The sequence below is a fragment of the Pollachius pollachius genome (assembly GCF_949987615.1).
Source record: "Pollachius pollachius genome assembly, chromosome: 1".
Taxonomy (NCBI): domain Eukaryota; kingdom Metazoa; phylum Chordata; class Actinopteri; order Gadiformes; family Gadidae; genus Pollachius; species Pollachius pollachius.
Window position 1 is genome coordinate 23,878,314 of NC_136934.1, and position 24,633 is coordinate 23,902,946.

At 46.7% G+C, this 24,633-nt stretch overlaps 1 protein-coding gene across 1 annotated transcript; it reads left to right on the plus strand.

The window, feature by feature from the left end:
* The first annotated feature begins 7,451 nt into the window (after positions 1–7,451).
* Positions 7,452–24,171, plus strand: rusc2 (RUN and SH3 domain containing 2). Its single transcript, XM_079733077.1, has 12 exons — positions 7,452–7,581; positions 9,074–10,704; positions 11,255–11,759; positions 12,756–13,424; positions 15,888–16,013; positions 16,727–16,803; positions 17,377–17,551; positions 18,657–18,762; positions 19,083–19,129; positions 19,416–20,400; positions 21,432–21,584; positions 22,323–24,171. Exons 2-12 carry the CDS (start codon positions 9,262–9,264, stop codon positions 22,504–22,506), a joined length of 4,470 nt encoding a protein of 1,489 aa, XP_079589203.1. The 5' UTR covers positions 7,452–7,581; positions 9,074–9,261; the 3' UTR covers positions 22,507–24,171.
* Positions 24,172–24,633: the final 462 nt, after the last annotated feature.

The following is a 24,633-nucleotide window of genomic DNA, read 5'->3' on the forward strand; positions in this document are numbered from 1 at the left end:
TTATAAGTCCTCATTCTGCATCCAATGAATAACAAGGTGGTGGGGTGAGGAGGAGGTGAGGAGGAGGTAAGGAGGAGTTGGTGAGGAGGACTTGTGGAGAAGGAGGTGATGAAGAGTTAAGGAGGAGGGGTGAGGAGGTGAGGAGGAGGTGAGGAGGTGGTGGTGAGGAGGTGGTGGTGAGGAGGAGGTGATGAGGAGGAGGTGAGGAGGAGGAGGTGGTGAGGAGCAGGTGAGCAGAAGGGGATGATATGCAGGTGAGGCGGAGTTAAGGAGGAGGTGATGAGGAGGTGCTGATTAGAAGGAGGAGATGGGGCGCAGGTGAGGAGCAGGTGTGAGGAGGTGTTGGTTATGAGGTGGTGAGGAGGAGGTGATGAGTTGCAGGTGAGGAGGAGGTGGTGAGGAGGTGGTGAGGAGGAGGTGATGAGGAGGTGGTGAGGAGGTGATGAGGTGGTGGTGAGGAGGCGTTAAGGAGGAGTTGGTGAGGAGGAGTTGGTGAGGAGGTGTTGATTAGGAGGTGATGAGAAGCAGATGAGGAGGAGGTGATGAGGAGGTGGTGAGGAGGAGGTGAGGAGGAGGTGGTGAAGAGGAGGTAATGAGGAGGTGGTGAGGAGGAGGTGAGGAGGAGGTGGTGAGGAGGAGGTGATGAGGAGGTAGTAAGGAGGAGGTGGTGAGGAGGAGGTGAGGAGGAGGTGGTGAGGAGGCGTTAAGGAGTTGGTGAGGAGGAGGTGGTGAGGAGGAGGTGAGGAGGAGGAGGTGAGGAGGAGGTGGTGAGGAGGAGTTGGTGAGGAGGAGGTGTTGATTAGGAGGAGGTGATGAGTTGCAGGTGAGGAGGAGGTGATGAGTTGCAGATGAGGAGGAGGTGGTGAGGAGGTGATGAGGAGGTGGTGAGGAGGAGGTGAGGGGGAGGTGGTGAAGAGGAGGTAATGAGGAGGTGGTGAGGAGGAGGTGAGGAGGAGGTGGTGAGGAGGTGGTGAGGAGGAGGTGAGGAGGAGGTGAGTAGGAGGTGATGAGTTGCAGGTGATGAGGAGGTGGTGAGGAGGAGGTGATGAGGAGGTGGTGAGGAGGCGTTAAGGAGGAGTTGGTGAGGAGGTGTTGATTAGGAGGATGTGTTGAGGAGCACGTGAGGAGGTTGTGGTAAGAGCAGGAGAGGATGTGATGATGAGGAGGTGAACTCTTACCTGGAGGGCCATGGAGATTGGCTTTCTTCACTATAAAAGATGAAACAACAAGTTCATGACAACATCAGTCAGAAGGAACGAGTTAGTGAAAGTTAAGAGTTAGTCTAAATGTTTTGTGTTTTCAACAGACTACCTAAAAATCGTAATAGAAAGCGGTATAACATATGCAAATATGAGATTAGATGAGGTCGATTACCGAATTGTTGTTATCTGTTTTGTCAAGTAGTGTTAACTAAAAAACACTACTCAATGAATTAACAATGAACATGCCCAAAGTAAATGCGTATTTACCTTGTCATTACCTTTATTTAACTAAATAATTACAGGACTGGGCTTCCTCTTGTTTTCGGTAAATGACAAGTTAATCGAATGGGCAACTGATTAAACGATATTTAACCAAAGAAAATGACTCATTCCGTTGATCATTATCCGTTAATATATTATATCTATGTCCGTTAAAACCCTAACCCTGACCCGTAGAACCCAGCGAAGGATGGCAAATTTACATAACACAAAAAATAATATCAAGTCTCCTTTAAAAAATATAGAATAAGATAATCAAATGGAAAAATGTAAGTGAATTGCAGTTGTAACTTAAATTGTATATCTCTTAATCACATTTATAGTCTCAGATTATTCACACCAGGTCATATTATACAAAAAACCCTAACCCTGAGCCCTCTAAATGCCAAGGAAAAACTCTCCTATTATCAAAGAATCAATTGTTCAGCAACCCCTACATGGGCTACTGTCTATACACAGACACTTGTCCTCCTGTCGTAGATTTGAGCCATTCACGGATTTAGCTGGGAGGGATTATCCCCCCCAACACTAAACTCTCATCAGCTTTACGTAGCACTGGCCTGAGATCTGGTACTCCACCATACTGTCACGATTCACGACCCTACGACCGGATCTGATGGAACCACCTTCTGACCAGAGATCTGATGAAACGACCTTCTGAACTGAGAGCTGATGGAACGACCCGCTGACCTAAGATTATATGGAACGCCCCACTGTCCTGATATGTGACCTAAGATCTGGTCAGAGTATAGTTGGTCAGGATGGCCTTTGGTAGAATATAATATAATATAATACGGCTTTATCGCCCAGTGTGGGACTTATTTCTCATCTAAAACAGTGTACATGACACTCATATCACATAAGACAGTGACATATATATTAATTGCAGCAGTTAATGGGGGTTATTTAATAAAGCAATTGCATTTGGTACAATTCACCATGGAGAGGGTGTCTGTTGCCCTTTATATGGCCTTTATATTGCTTCCCCAACTGTAGTGTTATAGTTATATCCTGTAGATAGGGGAGGGCTTCTTCTCTATGGCCCTAGCTTTGTAGAGTCATAGTTGCATCCTGTAGATAGGGAGGGGTTCTTCTCTATGGCCCTAGCTTTGAAGAGTCATAGTTATATAGTGTAGATAGGGGAGGGCTGCTTCTCTATGGCCCTAGCTTTGAAGAGTCATAGTTATATAGTGTAGATAGGGGAGGGGTTCTTCTCTATGGCCCTAGCTTTGTAGAGTCATAGTCATTCAGTTGTTTCTCCCCAACACCAAGGCTACCAAACCACGTGAAGATGTTGTAACCAATGAAACTTTTGACAAGGCTTACATAAACCTTCTAAAATGACCCCCAGACTGACCCACTCCAAAGCTCCAGAATTTCCAGATTAAAAAGGAAGGCAGTGATTGGCCTGAGATATTTAAAAGGCATTTCAATTGGTCGTTCAGGTCAAAGAGGAGACACATTGGCAGTTGGTGGCTGCAGAAAATAATCAGTTATTTAGATTTGTCCACATTTATAATCAGTGGACTGGACAGTCACCACTCCTGCACTCCAGACGCCAGCACAGTATTTCAATAGTTCTGGTCATTGCAGGCTCTGCCTTGGTATTATAAGCCTACCAAGGCAGTGTCATCTCTGTAAAGAAGCATCATGCTAAGTATCCAAAACGTGCTATGTACCCATAACAAGAAGGTATTTTACAACAATGTGCAGCAACATACCACAGAGCAACTACACATCCTCACACACACGCGCACACACACACACACACACACACACACACACACACACACACACACACACACACACACACACAGCAGATGGTCTGGGGATTACTCTCTTCTAACAGCCAGATGGAGCTGCAGCAGTAGCTGCCCTGGGAATGGACCATCAGATACAATCTGTAGCTGTACCCCACCTGTATCCTGCCGTTGTGTTTAATGGGCATTTAGTCCACCTCTTCATTCAACTGGAAAATGCTGCTATTATAATCAATGGAAGGTGCTCCACAACCACCGGCAAACACCGCCCAAACTAAGATGGAGATGGTGAACACCATCAACGTTGGAGGGACACTGATGGCAGAGCGACACAGCATTTTCAGTAGAGCCCTGGAGTGACCCTATCCCTAGCATCTAACCCTCATCTTACCCTGACATCTAATCCTCATCTAACTTTAACATCTCACCCTTACAGCTAACCCTCATCTAACCCTAAAACCTCCACCCAAAATCAAATCCACCTCTAACTCCAACATTTAACCCTTAAATCTAAGCTTCATCTGACCCTAACAGCTAAACCTCATATCAAACCATAACATCTAACCCTTAATTCAAACCCAAACATCTAACTCAAACATCTAACCTTAATCGCCATCTAAAATGTACCATCTAACCCAATCATCCAACCCTAACATCTAACCCTAATCCCAAACCATTATTTTACCCAAACATCTAACCTTAACCCCTCCTGTACCCTAATCGAACCCTTACATATATCCCTAACCCTGTACTCAGCTCAGTACAGGGTCGCTACACCTGTACCCAACCAGATACTGCTCTTCCTTGTCCTTGCTATTTAGCCAATATAAACCAGTCTTGTGTTTAGCTTAGCATCCACCCAGCACTACACTACTGTATTAGAGATACAATGTGTGGTTAGGCACAGTATCTACAGTTATTAAGGAGGCTACTAGAACTTAGATTCTTGTTGTTTTACCACTTTGGAATCACATCTCATCACTCATCCGTCACTATGCGCTTTATGAGGTCTACTTATAAGAGACGTCATGAGTGGACATCATTTTCAGTCCAAACTCTTCTCATTTGTAGGACATCAATGTGGACGGAGCCACCTAGCTCCCTTGGGTATGTAGAACGCCTCCCCAACTTCAACACTCACAAGCTGACATGTTCACATTGGCTGAATATCTTATCTAGCTCTTGAAGTCTAAAAGGAACTTTGTTGAGTTGAACTATGTTGTGGAATTCAGAAAGCCCTTTGAAATGGGAATTAATGTAACTCTGTGCAGTAGGCAGCCACTCATTTCGGATTCTTAGCTACTCTTACGTCCGTCCTGCTGTTTTTTGATGTTGTGCATCAATTTTTTGTAGTTTCTTCAATTGGGATTGTATGCTTGTATTATTTTCAGCATATCTTGTAACAGATAAAGGCCATTGCACACCAGTTGCCCACCATGCACAAGCATTCTGCACAAGCCAAGCAGCCAAGCATTGAACCCCTATTTTAACAACAGAGACATATTCAAACCCACACGGTCTCGCCATTTACCTTCGAGCTAGGTTATTACAATACATTTAGAAGCTCAAAATCAGGCCAGGCAGAGGCGTAATTAATAGACTCAAGGTGGAAGACTCAATGTGCTCTTCAAACATTATACGCTGCACATTATATGCATTAAGGTACACTGCTAGTCTGGCCTAGAGAAGGTCTACTGCTCTGTACTAGTCTGCTCTAGGGAAGGTCTACTTTTACACTACCCTAGAGAAGGGCTACTTTTTTACTAGCCTGCTCTACAGAAGGTACACTGCTCACTATTTTGGTCTAGAGATGGTCTACTGTTTACTTGTCCGGTCACTGGAGAAGCTCGCTTTAAACAATTAACGTTATGTGACATGACTCAGATATTAGTTATTCACATCTGATGAGAACCGAAAAGCACAAGTAGCATGTAACATCAGTGTAAATACAGCGTACAGGATTTACTATTATATTATATAATATAATAATATGCCACAGTTTGTCTATCTGAGTCAGTATAATGAGGAGCCATTATAATGACTATAATGAGAAGTGCATTACCGTGCATTTGTAATCGGAGTAAAAATCTGAGCCGAAGAGAATAGTTGTAGGCCTATTATTGTTGCAGATAGTATCACATTAGAATTGATCAGGATTGATTATCATGAATCTTAGACAAACAAAACCAAAATCCAATTTACAGAACATCCTCAAAAAATAGGCTACAGTGTGTCTGCTACAAACCCTATATCAGAAACAGCCTTCAGTGGATTATGACCACAAATAAAATGACATTTAAATACAATTAAGGTAGGCCTAGTTTAAGAGTAAGGTGACACTTCAACAAATCATCTGATATAGTTTGGTCCAAATAACCCATTCGGTCGAATGATAAGTGATAACCACTTGTGAATATCCAGCTCACCTCGCACACACAGCAGCGACATGGCAGCAGCTCGGGCCACCTGAAGCCCTTCTACTCTACTTCTGCTGAGCGTCTCCAGGCGGGGCCAGTGCGTTGACCTTAAAAATGAAGATAAATAAACAAAGCGGGGCTGGCATGGCCCGAGTCACCGGTTCAGAGCGTCGCTTTCGACTGCACGTCGTCATGTCGCTGCAGGGAAAGTGGACATCGAAGCTAAAGTGGATGCAGGAGACTCTTTGGAGTGTGCGTTGAGTGTCATCCCTGTAGACGGACGACAGACAGGCGTTAATCCGGCCGACAGGGCGGTCCTAGAGGTAATCTGTGTGTGTGACTCTCTCTCTCTCTATCCCTCTCTCTCCCCCCCAACCAACCCTTACACACACTGCACAATGTGCTATTGCATGATATTTATCTACCTTTGGCTCTTTTTTATAAGGAATTTTTAATTATGTGCAATATTGTTCACTTTCTATTAACTTTTTTTTATTGGCTTAACTCAATAAAAGTCAACAAAATAATTATTTTGTTGACTTTAACTGTTTGTCAATTTTTTTGTTTTTCAACTGTACTGTACTGTCTGTTGCTAATGAATACCTGAATGGGTATGAATAAAGTATATACTGATTTACTTAATCTGACGGGAGCCTACTGCGCGGCAGATGGCACAGATGCGAACCACTCCGTCTGCTCGGATCCCCCTGGCCGACGGCATCACAACCGCCGATGGAGACATGGCGATGGCATCAACACAGAAAACCCTTGGCTTGATGTCATTGTTTTATGTGACACGTGTCTGTGAGCTTTTGTAATGTAATCTGTTGTAATGGATGTGGTCCAGACTGACAATAAAATCAGATTATATCTAGAGGACCTCACCTGTAGAATGTTTGAACTTGAGGCATAACCTTAACTCTAACAAAGGCAATGGCTGTGGAGTCCACATTGTGGCAGTGTCCCACCTAAAAATTATACCGGATCTGTCAGGTTTCCGATATGTGTCCCCTCCAATGTTAAACTCATTCCTACGCCCCTGGTTGTATGTGTAATATGTCCACTGCATGCTCGACCCCACTCAGTAGGTTTGACTATGGCCATCTTCAATTCAAGCAGAAACAATGTCACGATTATAAAATGTACAAACCAAATCAAAAATGTAAAAGAAATATCTGAAAGTTACAAAAATGTTCAGTGTGAAAGGCTTGAGTTTGATAGATAATTAGTCCACTTGACACATTAGTCTAAGTAGGGTTAATATTAAAACATTAAGTTACTTATATTTAGGCTACCTTGTTCATGTTTTGCAGCACGCAGGCCTTAAGTAAGTGAATTTAAAGTAAAAGGTGCGAGTACTCCATCCAACCGTTAGATGGTGGTAAATCCATGTAAGGCAAAGAAACATAACAGAATGTGACCAGCTAGTGTTTTCCCCCACGTTTTAGGTCATCATGCGCTGTTGACAATTACAAGGGGTGGTTATATATGTGATCCAAAGACCTCAGTTAGTCTATTTATCTATTGTGATTCACACTCATTCTGAGTTGGCCTGTCTGTTGAATTGCCCATCAGAACGTGCAGTCGTCTGATTATTCAGTCTTTAGGAATAGGATCGTTGCTGTTGTGAAATATTAACCTTATTTTATTAAAACTAACAGTCAGTAAGAAGAGTGAAGAGACTCGACTAACGGGCCGAGCAACGACGTCAGGCTGCCCCAGTGACGCAGGGCCCTCCCTGGGTGTTGTTTGTCCTGCAGACGGCTCCATAACAGATGTCCATGCAGACGCACTGCCGGTGCACATAGCGGCCTGGGGCGGGACTAGTACAGACGACTCTGGTCTTTGTTGTTGACATTTTGGCATCAGATCAGATCGAATCGGCATTTATTTCGGAATATAATCGACAAGAGACGCTAAGAGGTGAGTATTATTGGACTAGGTCTAGTAAATGAGATCGCTTTTCCAACACCGCATCGCAGCCTGCAGAATGACGTATACGATGCATAAGGCAACCTCTAACAACAACACAAAAAACGACCTCACGCCTAATCCTAATATGATACAATAGTAGCCTATTATTATGATAGACTCCCCAGGGCTGTAAGCAGGGAGATGCGTTGCTATGCGCGTCTTCTGAAGGCTTCATCGTTTCATTCGTACGGGTTCGTTTATATTTATGTTCATGCAGTCGGAATGGAATGAATCTGTATTTGGGCCACTTCGCAAAGGCCTAATTATCGTTAATCATCACCGCTATTATGCTTGCTTACTTTATGCATCCTTATTTGGTGTCGGTATCGGCCCGCGAACAACCACCTACCATTGCTATACCGTCTCTATAGCCCAACTGTCTATCCTAGCCTACTGTCTATCCCAGCCGTACTGTCTCTAGTCCTACTGTCTCTAGTCCTACTGTCTCTATAGCCCTACTGTCGATCCTAGCCCTACTGTCTCTAGTCCTACTGTCTCTATAGCCCAACTGTCTCTATCAAAGCCCTTATGCCTCTATCATAGCCCAACTGTCTATCATGGCCCTACTGTCTCTATCCTATCACTGAAGTCTCCATAGCCCTACACTGTCTATCCTAGCCCTACTGTCTCTACCATATCCCTATGGTATGCGTAGTAAAGTGGCAATGTGTACATGTACTCATGTGTTACCACTAATAACATCATGATGTAGTGTTTATTTCATAATATAATATTATATCAGCCTCTGGAATATCTGTTATGTAACTTCTCCATATGACTGTCAGGCAGTGTGTTTGTGTGTGTGTGTGTGTGTGTGTGTGTGTGTGTGTGTGTGTGTGTGTGTGTGTGTGTGTGTGTGTCTGTGTGTGGGTGTGGGTGTGTTGGTGTGGGTGTGTGTGTGTGTGTGGGTGTGTGTGCGCGTGCGTGCATGTGTGTGTGTGAGGGAGCATACCTTATGTGTGTTTGCATGCCTGTGTGTGTGACAGAATGAGATCATAGCTTTAAAGAGCATTTTAAGCAGTCAGCTGCTCTTGTCAGCGTGTGAAGACGTTTCGGGGGTTTGACTGGATTTAATTCGATTTTTATGTAATTTCAGTTATAGCTATGACTGGCAAGTCCTCAACAAAGCTCAATTAAACAGAACCAACGATCCTACTGCTTCGTTTCATGTTGATGGTTTCAATTTGGCCAAATGTTACCATTTACAACCTAAATTTAAATTCTGCATTGTAGCTCAACAGAGTTGGAATATAATTGACTAAAGCAAAAACCATGACGAAGAACATGCAACAGTGAAAGGGTTTGAACAGTCCTGAGCCCACATACATTAACAATGAAAAGAGTGACAAGACATAATGCGCAAAACGAAACATTCAAAACTGCTAGTTTAGTGGTTTATTCACAACGAAGTTCTTTAACCCATGTTCCTCCCACTCCTTAGATGCCCCGCTACGACCGTGATGTTGTCTTCTACCACCTCGCCTTCCAAATCCAGAGATGCCCTTCCTCTCTAGCCCATTGGAGATAAGCGTAGAAGACCCTCCCCCCATCCAGCCACCAGCGTAACCCCTCCCTTTCATTCACACCAGGGGGTCTGTAGAGTCCAGCTTGTTGGCCAAAGTCTCAATCATGGACCGGTCCCCCAAGCTGTCTGGTGAGACCCTCATCGTGCACCACATCCCCCTGGTGCACTGCCAGGTCTCCGGCAGCCGGCAGGCAGGGTCTGGGGGATCGCTGAAGAGGAGCAACCCTTTCAGTTCCTCAGAGAACCTAGGCCTCAGCCGGACCACCTCCCTTCCCGAGACAGACATCCTCCAGAAGGATGGGCTGCTGTACGGCAGCCTCGTTCACACCTCCTCCGGGGGGCGGGCGAGGGAGGCTGGAGACGAACGGAGGGGAGACTCCTCGACCCACTCCCAGGACCACCTCGTGATCGCTCACACTCTCCCCAGAGCCAAGACCTGCAACAGAAACCCTCTTCGCCACAACCCTTTCCTGCTCAACACAGATCACTGTGAGGAGGACGAGGAGGAGGATGAGGATGGAGACAACCTATACGGCTACCTGGAGGACTCCTCTTTCCACCTCCACGGCCGACCCAGCTCCACTCTCGAGGAAGAGGTTGTTCCTTTCCGCCTGCACGACTTGGACCTTGGCTCGGGGCCTTTTGCTTTGCGCGGCGCCCTGGGAAAGAAGTGGGGGTCTGTCGGGGAGGAGAGTCAGGAGTCTCTCAGGGGCGTGGCCTCTGAGCTTTCCAATCACTTGGACGACCTCCGGCTTTTGGGATTGGCCGGCCAACGGCGTCACGGCAGCAGTGGCTCCAACATGTCCATGGACTGTGTGGAGCAGGACTGGGCCGAAGAGGATGAGGAGGATGAGGACCAACACATGGGGTGTGGGCGGAGCAGCAAGACGGTGTCCTCCTGTAACTCCCACGACTACCAGGAACACTTCCTGCATTCCTTCCCCGAGCCCTTCTCTGAGGGGGGCCAGCAAGGCTACGGCAGCGACTCGTCCTGCAACAGCTCTGACGGGGTGCTGGTCAACTTCAGCGCCATTTACAACAAGATGAGCAAACCCACCAACCTCAACTACTCCCGAGACCCCTCCCTCTCCCCAGGGAGTCAGAGGAACCCGACCGTTGGGGCGTTCTACTTGGACCTCCACACCTCCCCTAACGAACCCCTCCCGTCGCACCAGCAGAACGCTCTCCTCGGCCAGCCATTCCCTGCAGTGCAGGAGCCCCACCCCGCCAAGTCCTCCACCCGCTCCTCCTCCACCCAGGAGGGGCATGACCTCGACGCCAACTGCAACTCCTACCACCCTCTGCATTCAGGGTCGTCCGGCGACCTCACTTCCTGTCTGCAGAGCCAGGCGCGGCTGGTGGTGGCCACCCAGAACTACTACAAGCTGGTGACCTGCGACCTGTCTTCCCAGTCGTCGCCGAGTCCGGTGGGCTCCTCGGCCACCAGCTGCTCCGAGGAGCCCAGCAAGGGGAGTCCGACGCCCAATCACCCCAGAGAATACTACCTGTTCAGACCAGGAGAGGACACCACTACAGCCTCCTTAGGGGTGAGTTAGGCTGGATTCACAGTTCTACGTACAAAACGTTTGCATCACGCAGATCTTCGCCGAGATGCCCCCACACATACCTGCGAGCAAATCCGGACACAGAATAACGAGACCGGGTTCACTGAATATATGTTCAAATGGTGGCTCAACCAACTGTTACGCTTATCACAGAGGCAAAACGCCTCATAGTGGCCCAGATGATTTCCACCTGCCATCCTATGCTGCATGTTATTCCCTGTCTTTTCCAACTCACTCTCCTTTCCAAAAAGTGCACGTGAAAAAAATGTTGAACCAGCTGAGAATAAGCTTTGATTTCGCTGGGTGCATTCATTTTACTCTCTTGTTTGGCTGTTGAAAACAAAGTGCTACCTTCGTTCCCTTCTCGACCAATCAGCGGTGTTCTGTTGCAAAACTCGCAGAGACGAGATAACTGTCCTCATCCTTTGGTGAAATATAATATTTCTTAATCTATATATTAGATAATTATATACTTTTTTTAATAATCTTTTTTTAATAATCCCATGAACTAACACTGTGTTTTTGTGCTCAGCCAAATGAAGACGAAGAGAAGAATGAGGACGATCCAACCTGGCCACCAGAGGACCGTGTCGCCGCGGCGATTCAAGGCCAGCTGTACGTCAACAGCGTCAACGGGAACGCTTCCTGCGCAGGAGGCCCCCGCCCCCGCTCCCGCAGCTACGACCGTAACCTGGGCCAGGTCCCGCCCGCCCGGCTGGGCTCTCTGGAGCGCATGCTCAGCTGCCCGGTCCGCCTGAGCGACACGGCGGCCCAGCTCCTCTCCCCACCGCCCCGCGTCACCTCCTTCGCCGAGATCGCCCGCAGCAAGAGGAGGAGCGGGGGAGGGGCGAGCTCCCCGACCCTGAAGGGGGGCGAGGCATTGTTCTCCGGGTGCCCCTACGCCTCCCTGGACGCCTTCCCCCAGCCAGAGCCACACACCCAGGGGGGGAACCCTGGCCCGTCGCCCCTGGCGGGCTGCTGCAGCATGGGCAGCCTGGAGCCGTGCCTGCTCAGTGGTATGGAGGCCCATGCTCAAGGTACGAATCCCCCACAGCCACACTAGGGCGGGATGTGGCTCAGGAGGTAGAGCGGGCTGGCTGGTACCCAAGGTTGCTATTTCGATCCCCGGCTCCTCCTAGCTGAGTGTCGAGGTGTTCCTGAGCGAAACACCAGTCACCCGACGAGCTGGCTGACTGGGTGAATGTTAGGCAATAATGTAAAGCGCTTTGAGTGACCACTGGTTAGAAAAGTGTGTTAGAAATGCAGTCCATCCACCCCGCCTTGACAAGTCACTCAGGCACTGTGTTGAGCGTTGGGAAGAGAGCGATGCGATAGAAGTGGGGGTTGTCTTGTTTATCTTGCGCCAGTAACTTGATACCTCCATTAGTGCGCCTGAACGGGATAAACTGCTTGTGTAATGCCCTGGACCTCACCTCACACCAGGGGCGGGTATAAAGGGGAGGGGCACGGACCGGCACCGCCCTGTGAAATAGGAGTGCCTATTTATTAATGCCCCCTCCGATGGCATTTGGGTGGTGTATTTTCAATCTGACGATGCCTAATTCCATTGGATCAGAGCGCTGTCAACGTCCCACGTCTATGGTGTATTGGCACTAAAAAATGTTATTTTGAGTCGCAAGGTATTTGCTCTATTTGCATATATCCAAATATCTACACATACATGCATTTATTTCTGATAGAATGGTCTGCTATCCCATGGGCCTCCCTTGGCTGGTTCTTGGTCCCCCCCTGTGACTCCTCAATAAATAAACGCGGGAAGCTCACTCAAGAGAGTCAGACACCAGTTTCTCTAACTCCTTATCTATCTTTCTGTTCACTCACTGTATGTATATAAGTAGGTAAGTGTATGCATGTACTGCATATGCAAGCACACTGGATGCATGACATTTGTTTGTTACTTTTCAAAATGTGAGAAGGGGGGACTTGGTATGAGCTGAAGCTTCTGCCCCTACCCTTTGGTTACGACCAGAAAATAATGCATTCATACATTCCCTGTTTCTGTCCTCTTCCAGGCAGTCTGTGCATCTCTAAGGATGGCTCTATGGAGATGGTGCGCTACTCCAAGGACCAGCGCCCCACCACCCTCCCCATCCAGCCCTTCTCTTTCCAGCACCCACTGGGGGCCAGACCCCCCCAGCCCAAGCCCCTGCGTCCCCTGCTTGCCGGCATGGGGTCCGGGGTGGGGGCCTCTGGGGCGCAGACCCGGGGCCCCGCTGGGACCCTGGGAGGGGAGGGGAGTGAAAACTCCTCTGAGGGCATGCTTGGGCACCAGGGCAGCCGGCAGGGGCCCGCTGGGGGCCCCCCACCTGGGTCTATTAGACCCTCTCCTCTGGGAAGCTATTCCCCCGTCCGCCACCAGGGGGCGGTCAGTTCTGGGACATGCTCTACTTGCACGCCCAGCCCCCAGTCGGCATGCAATCGGTCCTGTTTGCTGTCTCCAGGCCTGGGACCCCTCCACAGCCTGCCCTCAGACCCCTTCAGACAAGCCCCTCCCCCTGATCTACTGGGACAGAACGCTGAGTCCATTCCCCCCACGCTGTCACCTGTTCAAGGCCACTGTTACCATGGAGCAGCTCCCAGCATGCCAAGGGACGTGCTGGGCTCGCTGGGCTCCCTGGTCGGCATGGACTCCAGCAGACCACCAGATGGAACCAAGGGCTCTGGATGCCGACCTTACAACGGTAAGACATCGCCTTGGTGATGGCTGTTCATTTAGACCTATTCGTGTTCCATTTGTTGTTTGTTCTGTTGTTGTAACAGAGGGCTGTAACAGGCCTTTATCATGAATGGCTAATGTGAATTTCATGTAATAACTAAATTGTTGAGTTGACTGCATGAGTCTGGGCTGTAAATTGCTACATTGCAGTTTCTGTGGATAATTTGGGGGCCTGTTTTCACTTGAGGATATCTTGATGCTACGTCCATTTATGAATATCAACTGTATAGAGTAATGGGAGAAGTTTTCGCTTGGTTTTCTGGTTTCCTGAATTTTACAAAATTCATGGTTTTTGCAATCTCCGAGAAAGGGTAAGGCTTGCCGACCATTGAGTACCAGTTTACACAGCTTTGGCTAAGACTTGTACAATTGTAAGAAAAAGATGCCCAGCATGGCAATGTCTCACATTCATTTGCATACGACATTGGGTGACGACAGGGGCTATCAAAGCTAAGCACGTGACTGGCTCTACGCCACAATGTTCATCCCTCTGAAGGTCTTTTCGACAGCGGTCATCTGCATCTTTTGTACGTCACCGTCTGTTGAGACAGAAAAATTCTCCCTCTGTGAATTGCGATCTGAATTGCGATTACAATTTGCGATTTCAAGAGAGATTCAAAACGCCTTTGTGTAAACAAGGTCACCGGATGGTTAAGATGTGATACAGAGGTTTGAGATATTCAGATCTTAGTATACAGGGCTTAGCTGATCTCTACAGTGTTTTTGGGACATGATGTTACTTATTCTTGTTAAAAAATATGTATAATACATTTTATATGCAGTTGAATAGTTGCACCCCATGTTACCTTATTGTAAAAAAATTTACATTTTATATTAGGCATATAATGAATGAATTACAATAAACAACACAATGAACCATGGTTAAACCACAGAGGTGTCAAATTGACAAAGTAACAAGTCGAAAAGGCTATTTCAATGAATTAATAATCTTACACTTAATTTCTTGTCTTTTCTCTCTCCATTCATTACTCTAATCACGATTAAATGTATATTTATACTATTTTTTATACCTCCATTACCTCACTCTAACCCCCTCCTACCCACGACCTGCATCACCCTACCCCAAACCTACCATCACCCTACATCACCCTACCCCCAAACCTACATCACCCTACATCACCCTACCCCAAACCTACCATCACCCTACATCACCCTACCCCCAAACCCACCATCACCCTACATCACCCTACATCACCCTACCCCAAACCTACCATCACCCTACATCACCCTACCCCCAAACCTACATCACCCTACATCACCCTACCCCCAAACCCACCATCACCCTACATCACCCTACCCCCAAACCTACATCACCCTACATCACCCTACCCCCAAACCTACATCACCCTACATCACCCTACATCACCCTACCCCAAACCTACCATCACCCTACATCACCCTACCCCTAAACCCACCACCACCCTACATCACCCTACATCACCCTACCCCCAAACCCACCACCACCCTACATCATCCTACATCACCCTACATCACCCTACCCCCAAACCTACATCACCCTACATCACCCTACCCCCAAACCTACATCACCCTACATCACCCTACCCCCAAACCCACCACCACCCTACATCACCCTACCCCTAAACCCACCACCACCCTACATCACCCTACCCCCAAACCCACCACCACCCTACATCACCCTACATCACTCTACATCACCCTACCCCTAAACCCACCACCACCCTACATCACCCTACATCACCCTACATCACCCTACATCACCCTACCCCCAAACCCACCACCACCCTACATCACCCTACATCACCCTACATCACCCTACCCCTAAACCCACCACCACCCTACATCACCCTACATCACCCTACCCCCAAACCCACCACCACCCTACATCACCCTACATCACCCTAACCCTAAACCCACTACCGTCTATACCTACCATCCTCCTACCGTTACCACAACCATACCCCCCTACCCCCGAATCCCCTAAACCACACCCCGTCCTGAACCGCCCATCCCCACCCGACCCCCCCACCCATACCCCCTCACCCACTCCTCATCACCTGCCCCCCTCCAGCACATCACCTGTCCCCCCAGGCCCTAAAGTGGCGGGAGTATCGCCGTAGAAACCCGCTGGGGGTGGAAAGATCCCCAGACTCCGCCTCCGGGGGGAAGGCGCCACGCAGCTTCAGACGCAACGTCTTTGATTTCCCATCAGCCCCCTCTGACCACGCCCCCTCTAGCCACGCCCCCCGACATCATGGTGCTTCTTTCAAGGGTTTAATACACAATAAACATTTTATAAAGGGTTGTTTAATATAGACATAAGACATTCATAACGTGTGTGTGTGTGTGTGCGTGTGTGCGTGTGTGCGTGTGTGTGTGTGCGTGCGTGCGTGCGTGCGTGCGTATGTGTGTGTGTGTTTGTGAGTAGGGGGTCATTCCTACAGTGAGCTGCTCCTGGACTACTTCTCCCTGACAGAGAAGCCCCCAGAGGAGTTCTGCCTCTCCCCGGAACCCCCCTCCTCCAAGCCCTCCGTCGACCTGCCGCACAAAAAAGGTACCGGGTGGGCGCCCTGTGTGTTTAGTCCACCTGTAGCATAACTGAAGAACACCTGGTGATCGGTATCTATCTGTCCCTCTCCATCTGACGGTCTCCTTCAACTGTCTAATCAGTATCTTTCTGTCCATCTCTCTCCACAGTATCTGACTATAACTCTCTGTACTATGCTACCTGTCCATGTCTCAGCAGTATCCCATCTGTCACTCTCTCTCTCTCAGTAGTCTATATTTCTCTCTCTCTCTCTCTCTCTCTCTCTCTCTCTCTCTCTCTCTCTCTCTCTCTCTCTCTCTCTCTCTCTCTCTCTCTCTCTCTCTATATATATATATATATATATATATATATATATATATATATATATATATCAGTAGCATCTTAGCTGTCTATCTCTCAGCAATATCCTATCTGTCTATCTCCCTCAGCAGTCCCTATCTGTCTATCTCTCTTAGCAGTCTCTATCTGTCTATCTGCCTCAGTAGCATCTTAACTGTCTATTTCTCATCAGTATCATATCTGTCTATCCCTCTCAGTAATCTCTATCTGTCTATCTCTCTCAGCAGTCCCTATCTTTCGATCTCTCTCAGCAGTGTCTATTTGGCTCTCCCAGTAGCATCCTAGCTGTCTATCTCTCAGCAGTATCCTATATGTATATTTCTCTCAGCAGTACCTAGCTGTCAATCTATAAGCAGTACCTATCTGTCCATCTCTCTCAGGGCTGGTCAAGGCAGTGAACACAGCAGTGGATCTGATAGTGGCCCATTTTGGAACCAGCAGAGACCCGGACGTAAAGGTAGCATAACATTATGTCATATGATATAAGATAATGTTATGGTCAACAATATGCATTTTTGTAAAATACATATATGAATACATTTAATTACAGGAGATGAAAGTAGTGTTAAACCTGTGTTGTTATTGGCCCCAACTAAAACACTGGTCCCCCTGTAGCTAAAGGTGTACATGATACCTTAAACACTGGTCCCCCTGTAGTTAAAGCCGTACATGATACCTTAAACCCTGGTCACCCTGTAGGTAAAGGTGTAACTTTATGCGATAGCATGAAATAAATAATCAGAATTTGGTCACAAATAAAATGGTTAATTTTTCATCATAAACTCCAACATTATGCCAGTCGGATGCAGGGTGTTCTTGCTCGGTGTGACATAGTCATGTTGTTCATTAAGCCAGAATGGTAGAGCAGAGCATGTTCATAAGAGCCAGCTGCCAGCGTCAGAGGAGGAGAATGTCGTCCGTTTAGCCCATACACTCTACATGACTACATCATCACCATTCCGCATCTGGGATAATAAAACTCTTTTCACTACCTTTCTGGGAATAGAAAATTACATTTTATCATTCCCAGGCAAAGTTGGGGAACAGCTGGGTGAGTCCTAACGTGGGCCACCTGATCCTCAAGTACCTGTGTCCAGCCCTGCGGGAGGTGCTTCAGGATGGGCTGAAGGCCCACCTGTTGGACCTGATCGTTGGCCAGCGGCGGTGCCAGCCCTGGAGCCTGGTGGAGGCCTCAACACAGCTGGGTGAGGACCGTGTTAGTGCTGCCTGAGCTGTGAATGAGCATGTGCTAGCTGTGTGTAAGCATGTGTTAGCACTGTGTTAGCTGTATGAAAGAATGTGTTAGCTGTGTGTTAGCACTGTGTTAGCTGTATGAAAGCATTTGTTAACTGTATGTTAGCTGTGTGTTGGTATTGTGTTAGCACTGTGTTTGCTGTATGAAAGCATGTGTTAGCTGTCTGTTAGCTGTGTGTTAGCACTGTGTGAGAACTGTGTTAGCTGTGCGTGAGCATGAGTTAGCTGTGTGTTAGCACTGTTAGCTGTGTGAAAGCATGTGTTAACTGTCTGTTAGCTGTGTGTTAGCACTGTGTCAGCTGTGTGTGAGCATGTTTTAGCTGTGTGATAGCACTGAGTTAGCTGTATGAAAACATGTGCTAGCTGTGTGTTAGCTGTGTGTTAGCACTGTGTTAGCTGTATGAAAGCATGTGTTAGCTGTGTGTTAGCACTGTGTTAGCTGTATGAAAGCATGTGTAAGTGGTGTGCCAATCACGTTGTGTAATGTCAGTTTCTATGCCAACAGTGATATAACAGAACCTATGCTTTATATCTGCTGCCGTTCGTCTAAAAGTACAATTCACCAGATCTGTCAGATAATTCAGAGGTTTTGAGTCACCCTCCACAGCTACATTGCTCATGGTTAACATACCATGGGGGGCAGGATAGTCTAGTTGTCGAAAGGTTCAAAGTTTGAACCCAAATGTTCTCCATGGAGGCATCCAGAGGGGTGCGTGGTTCAGGAGGTAGAGCAGGCTGGCCGGTAGCCTGAAGGTTGCTGCTTCAATCCCCGGCTCCTCCTAGCTGAGTGTCAAGGTGTCGCTGAGCAAGACCCTGTCTGCTCCTGACAAGCTGGCTGTCGCCTTGCGTGGTTGAATCCTCCGTCGGTGTGTGAATGTGTATATGAATGGGTGAATGTTAGTCAATATTGTAAAGCGCTTTGAGTGGGCACTGGTTTGAGAAGCGCTGTATAAATGCAGCGCTTTCAGGAGGATTTCTAAAATGCAATTAACCCTGTTCCTGAATGACAAATGTGTGCTTTTGATCAAATAAAAACATCATCCGTTTGTTGTGCAGGCCCTTCCACACGGCTGCTCTACGCTCTGTTCTCCAAGGTCAGCCAGTTCTCTGAACTCACCAGCCATCACATGAGGCTGAATGCCTTCATCTTCGGCTTGCTCAAGTGAGTTCCTCCAGGCACCTGCATGCTCCTCAGTGCTCTTCAAACAGTGCTCTATGGAGATGTTGGTCCAGGAGCCATTAATGTTTGGTTGACCACATCTAACCTCTAAGACAACATTACAACTATTCATCACCATCTGTAGGAGCTATATTATAAAGTCTAGTAGTATAAAGTTCTTTTTACATTTAGATTATATATGATTTCACTGCCTCAGACAAAGGTGTTTGGTTTCCTTTAAATGCTGAAACTGCAACCTGCGTTATTTATGTTGAAATACCCATGTTGGTTTACGCTTATGTCCTGATGTGTTTATCTTTCAGCTTGAGATCTTTGGAATTCTGGTTCAATCATGTCTATACACACGAAGGTCAGATCCCACTTTACTTTTTATTACAGTAGTTTGTTTACAGTTATTTGTTTTCTGTTCGTTTTAGTAAAGTCGTTTGTTGACAGGAGTTTGTAAAAGTAGTTTCTTTACGGTAGTCGTTCATTATAGTTTGGTTATGGTAGTTCTTTGACAGTAGTTGGATTATTGTAGATTGGTATGATAGTTTGATTTACAGGAGTTTGTTTACAGTAGTTAACAGTTAACAGTAGTTTGGTTATGGTAGTTTGGTTGCAGTAGTAATTCCTCAGTGTTTTTTTCTCCTCAGATATAGTAGCTGCTCACTACGAACAGTGGGGTTTCCTGCCCCTGTCTCAGGGGCCGTGTCGGGCGCTGTTTGAAGAGCTGCTGCTGCTGCTGCAGCCTCTCTCTCTCCTGCCCTTCGACCTGGACGTACTGTTTGAGTCCCACCTCCTCCAGAAAGATCAAGAGCACCTCCTCCGCAAGCTGCAGCTCTGCTCTGTCGACCAATCATCACGCTCCACTTTCCAGCTCATGAGAGGATGGGGCACTGCTGTGACCCAATCACTGAAGGAGGGCGGAGAGGCCAAGAAGGAGAGGGCGGGGCTAAGAAGAGAAGGAACGGGGCCGAGGATGGACGGGACAGGTGGAAGTAGAGATGGAGGGAACAACGTTGTGCTGTCAACAGCCATTGTCAGCAGAAAGACCACGGTTGAAGGCAATCTACTGTCAACCCGAGTGATAGCTGATCTGTGGCCCGAGAGAGGGATGAGTGGCCAGAGGATGAAAGGTGTAGGGGAAGAGAGCCATGCAGAGGATGGACAAAGAAAGCGAGTCAAAGAGAGAGATAGGGATCTTGACCGCCAAGCGGGCTGGTGGTACCAACTGATGCAGTCCTCCCAGGTCTACATCGACCCATCAGCTGAGGGGTCAAAGTTCATCAAAAGTGAAAAGAGGAGGAGGTCATCGGAGAGAAGGCAGCCCCCGCCAACCAGAGAAGGTGTCGTTGAAGGGGCGGAGTCAAAGCAGGAAGCAGAAGAACACGTGGGCAGAAGAAGCCTGAAGGCTCCCATCGCAGAAGCGCGTTCCAGACCTTCATGGATGGGAAGCCCTCCAGAGTCTGTCCTCAGCCAGGAGAAGGAGACCGCTGGCCCTGAGGCTGCTGGGCCTGGGGCCGAGGCCCCGGGCACAGCCGTCCCAGCAGAAAGCCCCCTCTGGGGCAGGTTGTTTGGTTCGACACTCGGCTCACCTTCTAGGAAGGAGGGAGCCCAACAGAGGGCCAGGAAGAGCAGGTGAGTGTTGAAAGGTGGTATTCAGGCCTTCAACTCGGTAGAACACAAGTACTTGCTGAACGAGGCCCTTCACACTGCAGTTAATGGTGGATGTGGGCAGATAAAAAGCATTCTCAAGAAGCCCATGCAGAATAACACGTCAAGCGTAAAACAGCTATTAGTCTCATTAGACTCATATTGTAGCAATATCTAATAGACCTTTCACACATGCACTGAAAGACTGAACTCCTCTGTATCCCCGGTGGGGCTATATGTTTGAACAAAGATGTCAGAATCCACCCCTCAGGATTTAAATCTACCAGGTCCCTAGTCTAAAGTCTGGAGATTCAGAAAGTCAGAGAGAGAATCCCCAATGAGCGATTGGGCGTGTTGCTGCCGTTTCTATCATATGACTGAGTGTAGCTGCTTCGTGCTTTTCTCTTCTAACCGGTCTTTTTCGTTCCAACTTCTCTCAGATTTCCGGTCTTAATAAATGCAGTATTGATATCACTGCAAAAAGAGTCAGTATTACAGAGTGTGAAACCTTACCCGCCATCTTTGACGTGTTGTAAACAGAACCCTTACGTCCTTCCTCCTACATGCTCTAACCAGGTGCCACCGCTCGCCTTAGGTATATTAAGAATCTCCAATATGTGTGAACACGCCTGATATGGCTTATCTCCTGTTGTGCGTTGCAAGTCTGGAAGGGCAACTCACGATTATCTTCAGACCTGATTTTCCGGAGTTCATGATGGAAAGGCTTATTATTAATAAATAAGTCAGATGAGACTCTGTATCATTCTTAGAATGAAAGTTAGAAAGTTATATTATTATGATAGTAGACTTATTGTATTGGTATAGTATTATATTATACCATATAAGTAAAGTATACTATCATAGTAACAATTTGACTTCACTTGTGCTGTCAAAATGGCAATGTCTTTCCACATCAAATTTAGTTAATGTTGTAGAACACAGTCATTATTATGTAATAATAAACAATCAACTAATTTGCATGTTTAGTAATGTTTGCTCTGATCTGACCCTTCAAGGCCACCATCCGGCTGGCTTGGCCTCGATCGCTCGGTTCTCGACCTTATGACCCAGACCCTTGGTTCAGGAACAGGAAAGAAAGGGTCTCCAATCTTACCCAGTCAGAGCAAAGACTTGAATCCAACTTCTGCAAGCACCCAGCCATCTTCATGGTGAGTAAATATAACAAGGTGCATGGTTGCATGGTAGAGTGGTGGTGGAGTTGTTAGATATTTACTCTTAGGGTAATTTGACATCATTACCATAGCTTTTTCTTGTGAAGTCTGTAGCATTACTTGGGTTAATAGCAGCCTGCTAGATTAGGGTGCACAAATTTAACTTGTATGTGAAAAAACATGGATAAATGGGAACATTTGGGAAATTTGAAGATGTAATAGAAAACTAAATCCAACAATGCGGTTAGGTCCCTCACAGCTGAGCAATAACAAATCGCAGAAAACTTTCTAAAAGCCAAGCTACAGGCCGAAAATGGGAGAATTTATAAACGTCTTTGTGAAGTGAGACCAAAAATGAGAGTGGGCCCCTTGCACAACCTTTAGTAATGTAACGCGGGCTCTCTGTGATAATTTGAAAAGTTTCCTGGAGGTTTATATGGTCCCATTCCAGGTGTCTCATTCCAGGTGTCACATTCCAGGTGTCAAATTCCAGGTGGGCTTTTGTGTTTTTGATTTGCCGCTCCTACTATGGCTTCTTTGTTTGATTGCGATTGTTGTGGGACAACAGCGACAATGTAGGGTAACTACTGTCCAGTACTTGCTGCTTGTGGCACCCACATGTCCGCTCTCCATTAAAAATAAATGGATTTGCTATAATAACTATTGCTAATCATATCCAAGCATGTTTTGCATGCATAAAGATTAAGACTCATTTCCTTGACCTCTTGTCCACAGTGAGGTGCAGGCGTTGTGTCACCACATAGCCTCTGAACCAGGCCATCTGAGCTTCCACAAAGGGGACAGACTGAAGGTGCTGAACAAGGCCAGCGCTGACTGGCTGCTGTGCTCCCTGGGCGGGAGCCAGGGCCTCGTGCCCATCGTCTACATCACCCTGGAACACAAGGAGGACCGGCTCTGAACCACAACCTCCTGAGCAGCCGGGAAACAAAGGCAAACAACACTGGAGACAGAGGGCACCCTTCTCACATAACTACCTGAGACAAAACTGCATTTTCCAGTTAGATCTGGCAGAGTTAATGATTGTTAGATGGTCGGTCTGATTGCTAAACATCCACTCAAAAAACAATAAAAACATGAAGATGTACAGAGACATGCAGTGCAAGCATGTAGACACAAGCATACCCTTAACCTTTGCTCTAAGCTTACATTCATATACAGTATATCTTATATGCATGCCTACACTGCCCTGTTAGGAAGTATGCCCGAGCACCATTGCAAACTAAAACGTGTACAAACTAAAACTGAAACTGTACATAATATCCATGTTTTGGGCTTTTGTGACAGAAAGTTGTCCTGCTAGCCACGGGTGATAGTGATCACAGTTAGTCCAAGCTGCACTCCTCTGTGCTCCCTGTAGCTCAACATGTACCTAGCGGTCCACGCCCACCCTTGGGCTATCTGCTGATAGACAAGCTCTCCTTTCTGCATAGACAGCTTTTATGGTTATTTTGTTAGGAAAATGGTTCACAGATTTAAAGACTTTATATATATGGATGGCCATATGTTTGTGATGTTGATTATCTGTGCACTGTGAGGAGTGTCGCAAGTCAATCTTTTCTCCAGGAAAGAAAAACAGCACATCCTCCAATCAGACTTCATTTGGTTTTTGAAAACGGAAAGGAAAAGGAATAGTATCCTATGACATTTGTCTGCAATTCATCTTTTGATTTTTGTTAGATCAAAGAGGATTAGTTCAAAGGTCCTCTATTAAGGGGTCGTGGATCTGGTCATGGTCTATGCCTTAGACTGCTTGACACAGAACTGCTGACAGCTGTTTAAGTCACGTTGGCCTAAATATTCTGTTAAAGCTTTGACAGAATATCGGTTTATTGAAATGTTTATTTGCATCAAAGGTAAAGGTATAAAGAACACATAAAATGTAGAGCAACAGAATTGTGGCCTTTGTTGAAAACTGAACTGACACCGCTCACATACTTAGGTAAATGTTATTAATTATTATATTATATGTTTCAGTCCGAATAACACAATTTTAAACTGGAAAATGTATATTCACGCCTTAATGAAAACTTATGAGAAATGTTACATAACCATAATGTATTTTTTGTTACAGTCCTATTTATTTGTCATTATTTTGGCACATTGCATCATATCTTCTTGGTTGAAATACTGATACTGTATTTCGTATTTCTCACAGAAATAAGAAGTTATCGAACATATTTATTCAATTTGTGATTAGCGCAGGAAGCAATTATAAGCTGCAACACCATCGCATGTCATGTGATCATCCTGTCAGGTGACTGTACTGCCAGGTGATGTCAGGACATGGGGATAAGTAGCAGGTCTGCTGGCGCCCAATCAGCTCTCTGCCAGACTTCCAGGACAGGAAGGTGTGCAGGGTGCTTGGACACTGACATTAGGCCAGTGTGTCATTCCCCATTGGAGGTTGTTGGCAGTTGTCAGGTGAAGGTTTTTGTGACAAACATGTTGAATCAGTTTTGGCTAACTTTGACTAACATTCTCCAGTTGGGTGTTTGTTAGAGAGAGAGAGAGAGAGAGAGAGAGAGAGAGAGAGAGAGAGAGAGAGAGAGAGAGAGAGAGAGAGAGAGAGAGAGAGGTTTGGCGGTATCTTCCTCCTGTACATAACACCAGTGAAACCGTGCTTCTCTTTGTCCCTGTTCTGTATGAAGTTTACCTGGTGAAGATTATTAAACTACTATGGATGTAAATAACAAAGTAATATTTGTCCTTCTTGTCCCTGAGCTGAGCTAGTTCATTTGTTTTTTGTTTCAGGTTTTGCTCCACCACTAGATGGGGCTGTTATGTTAAAGATTCTGCTGAATAAATTCAGTTTATAACAGTTCCTGTTTCAGCAGCCATTGAACCAAAAAACACTGTTCATGGTTTTGTTTGGTTTTAAACATGGGAAATTGTCTTATCGTACACATAGAAATCTATGGCATTTTATCACCTTTACTGAATAAAGTCCAATTTAGAGAAAACATTAAATTAAATCCTATGTTTTGGCCATTCTCCCTGAAACACTATTATATTACACCTCCACGGT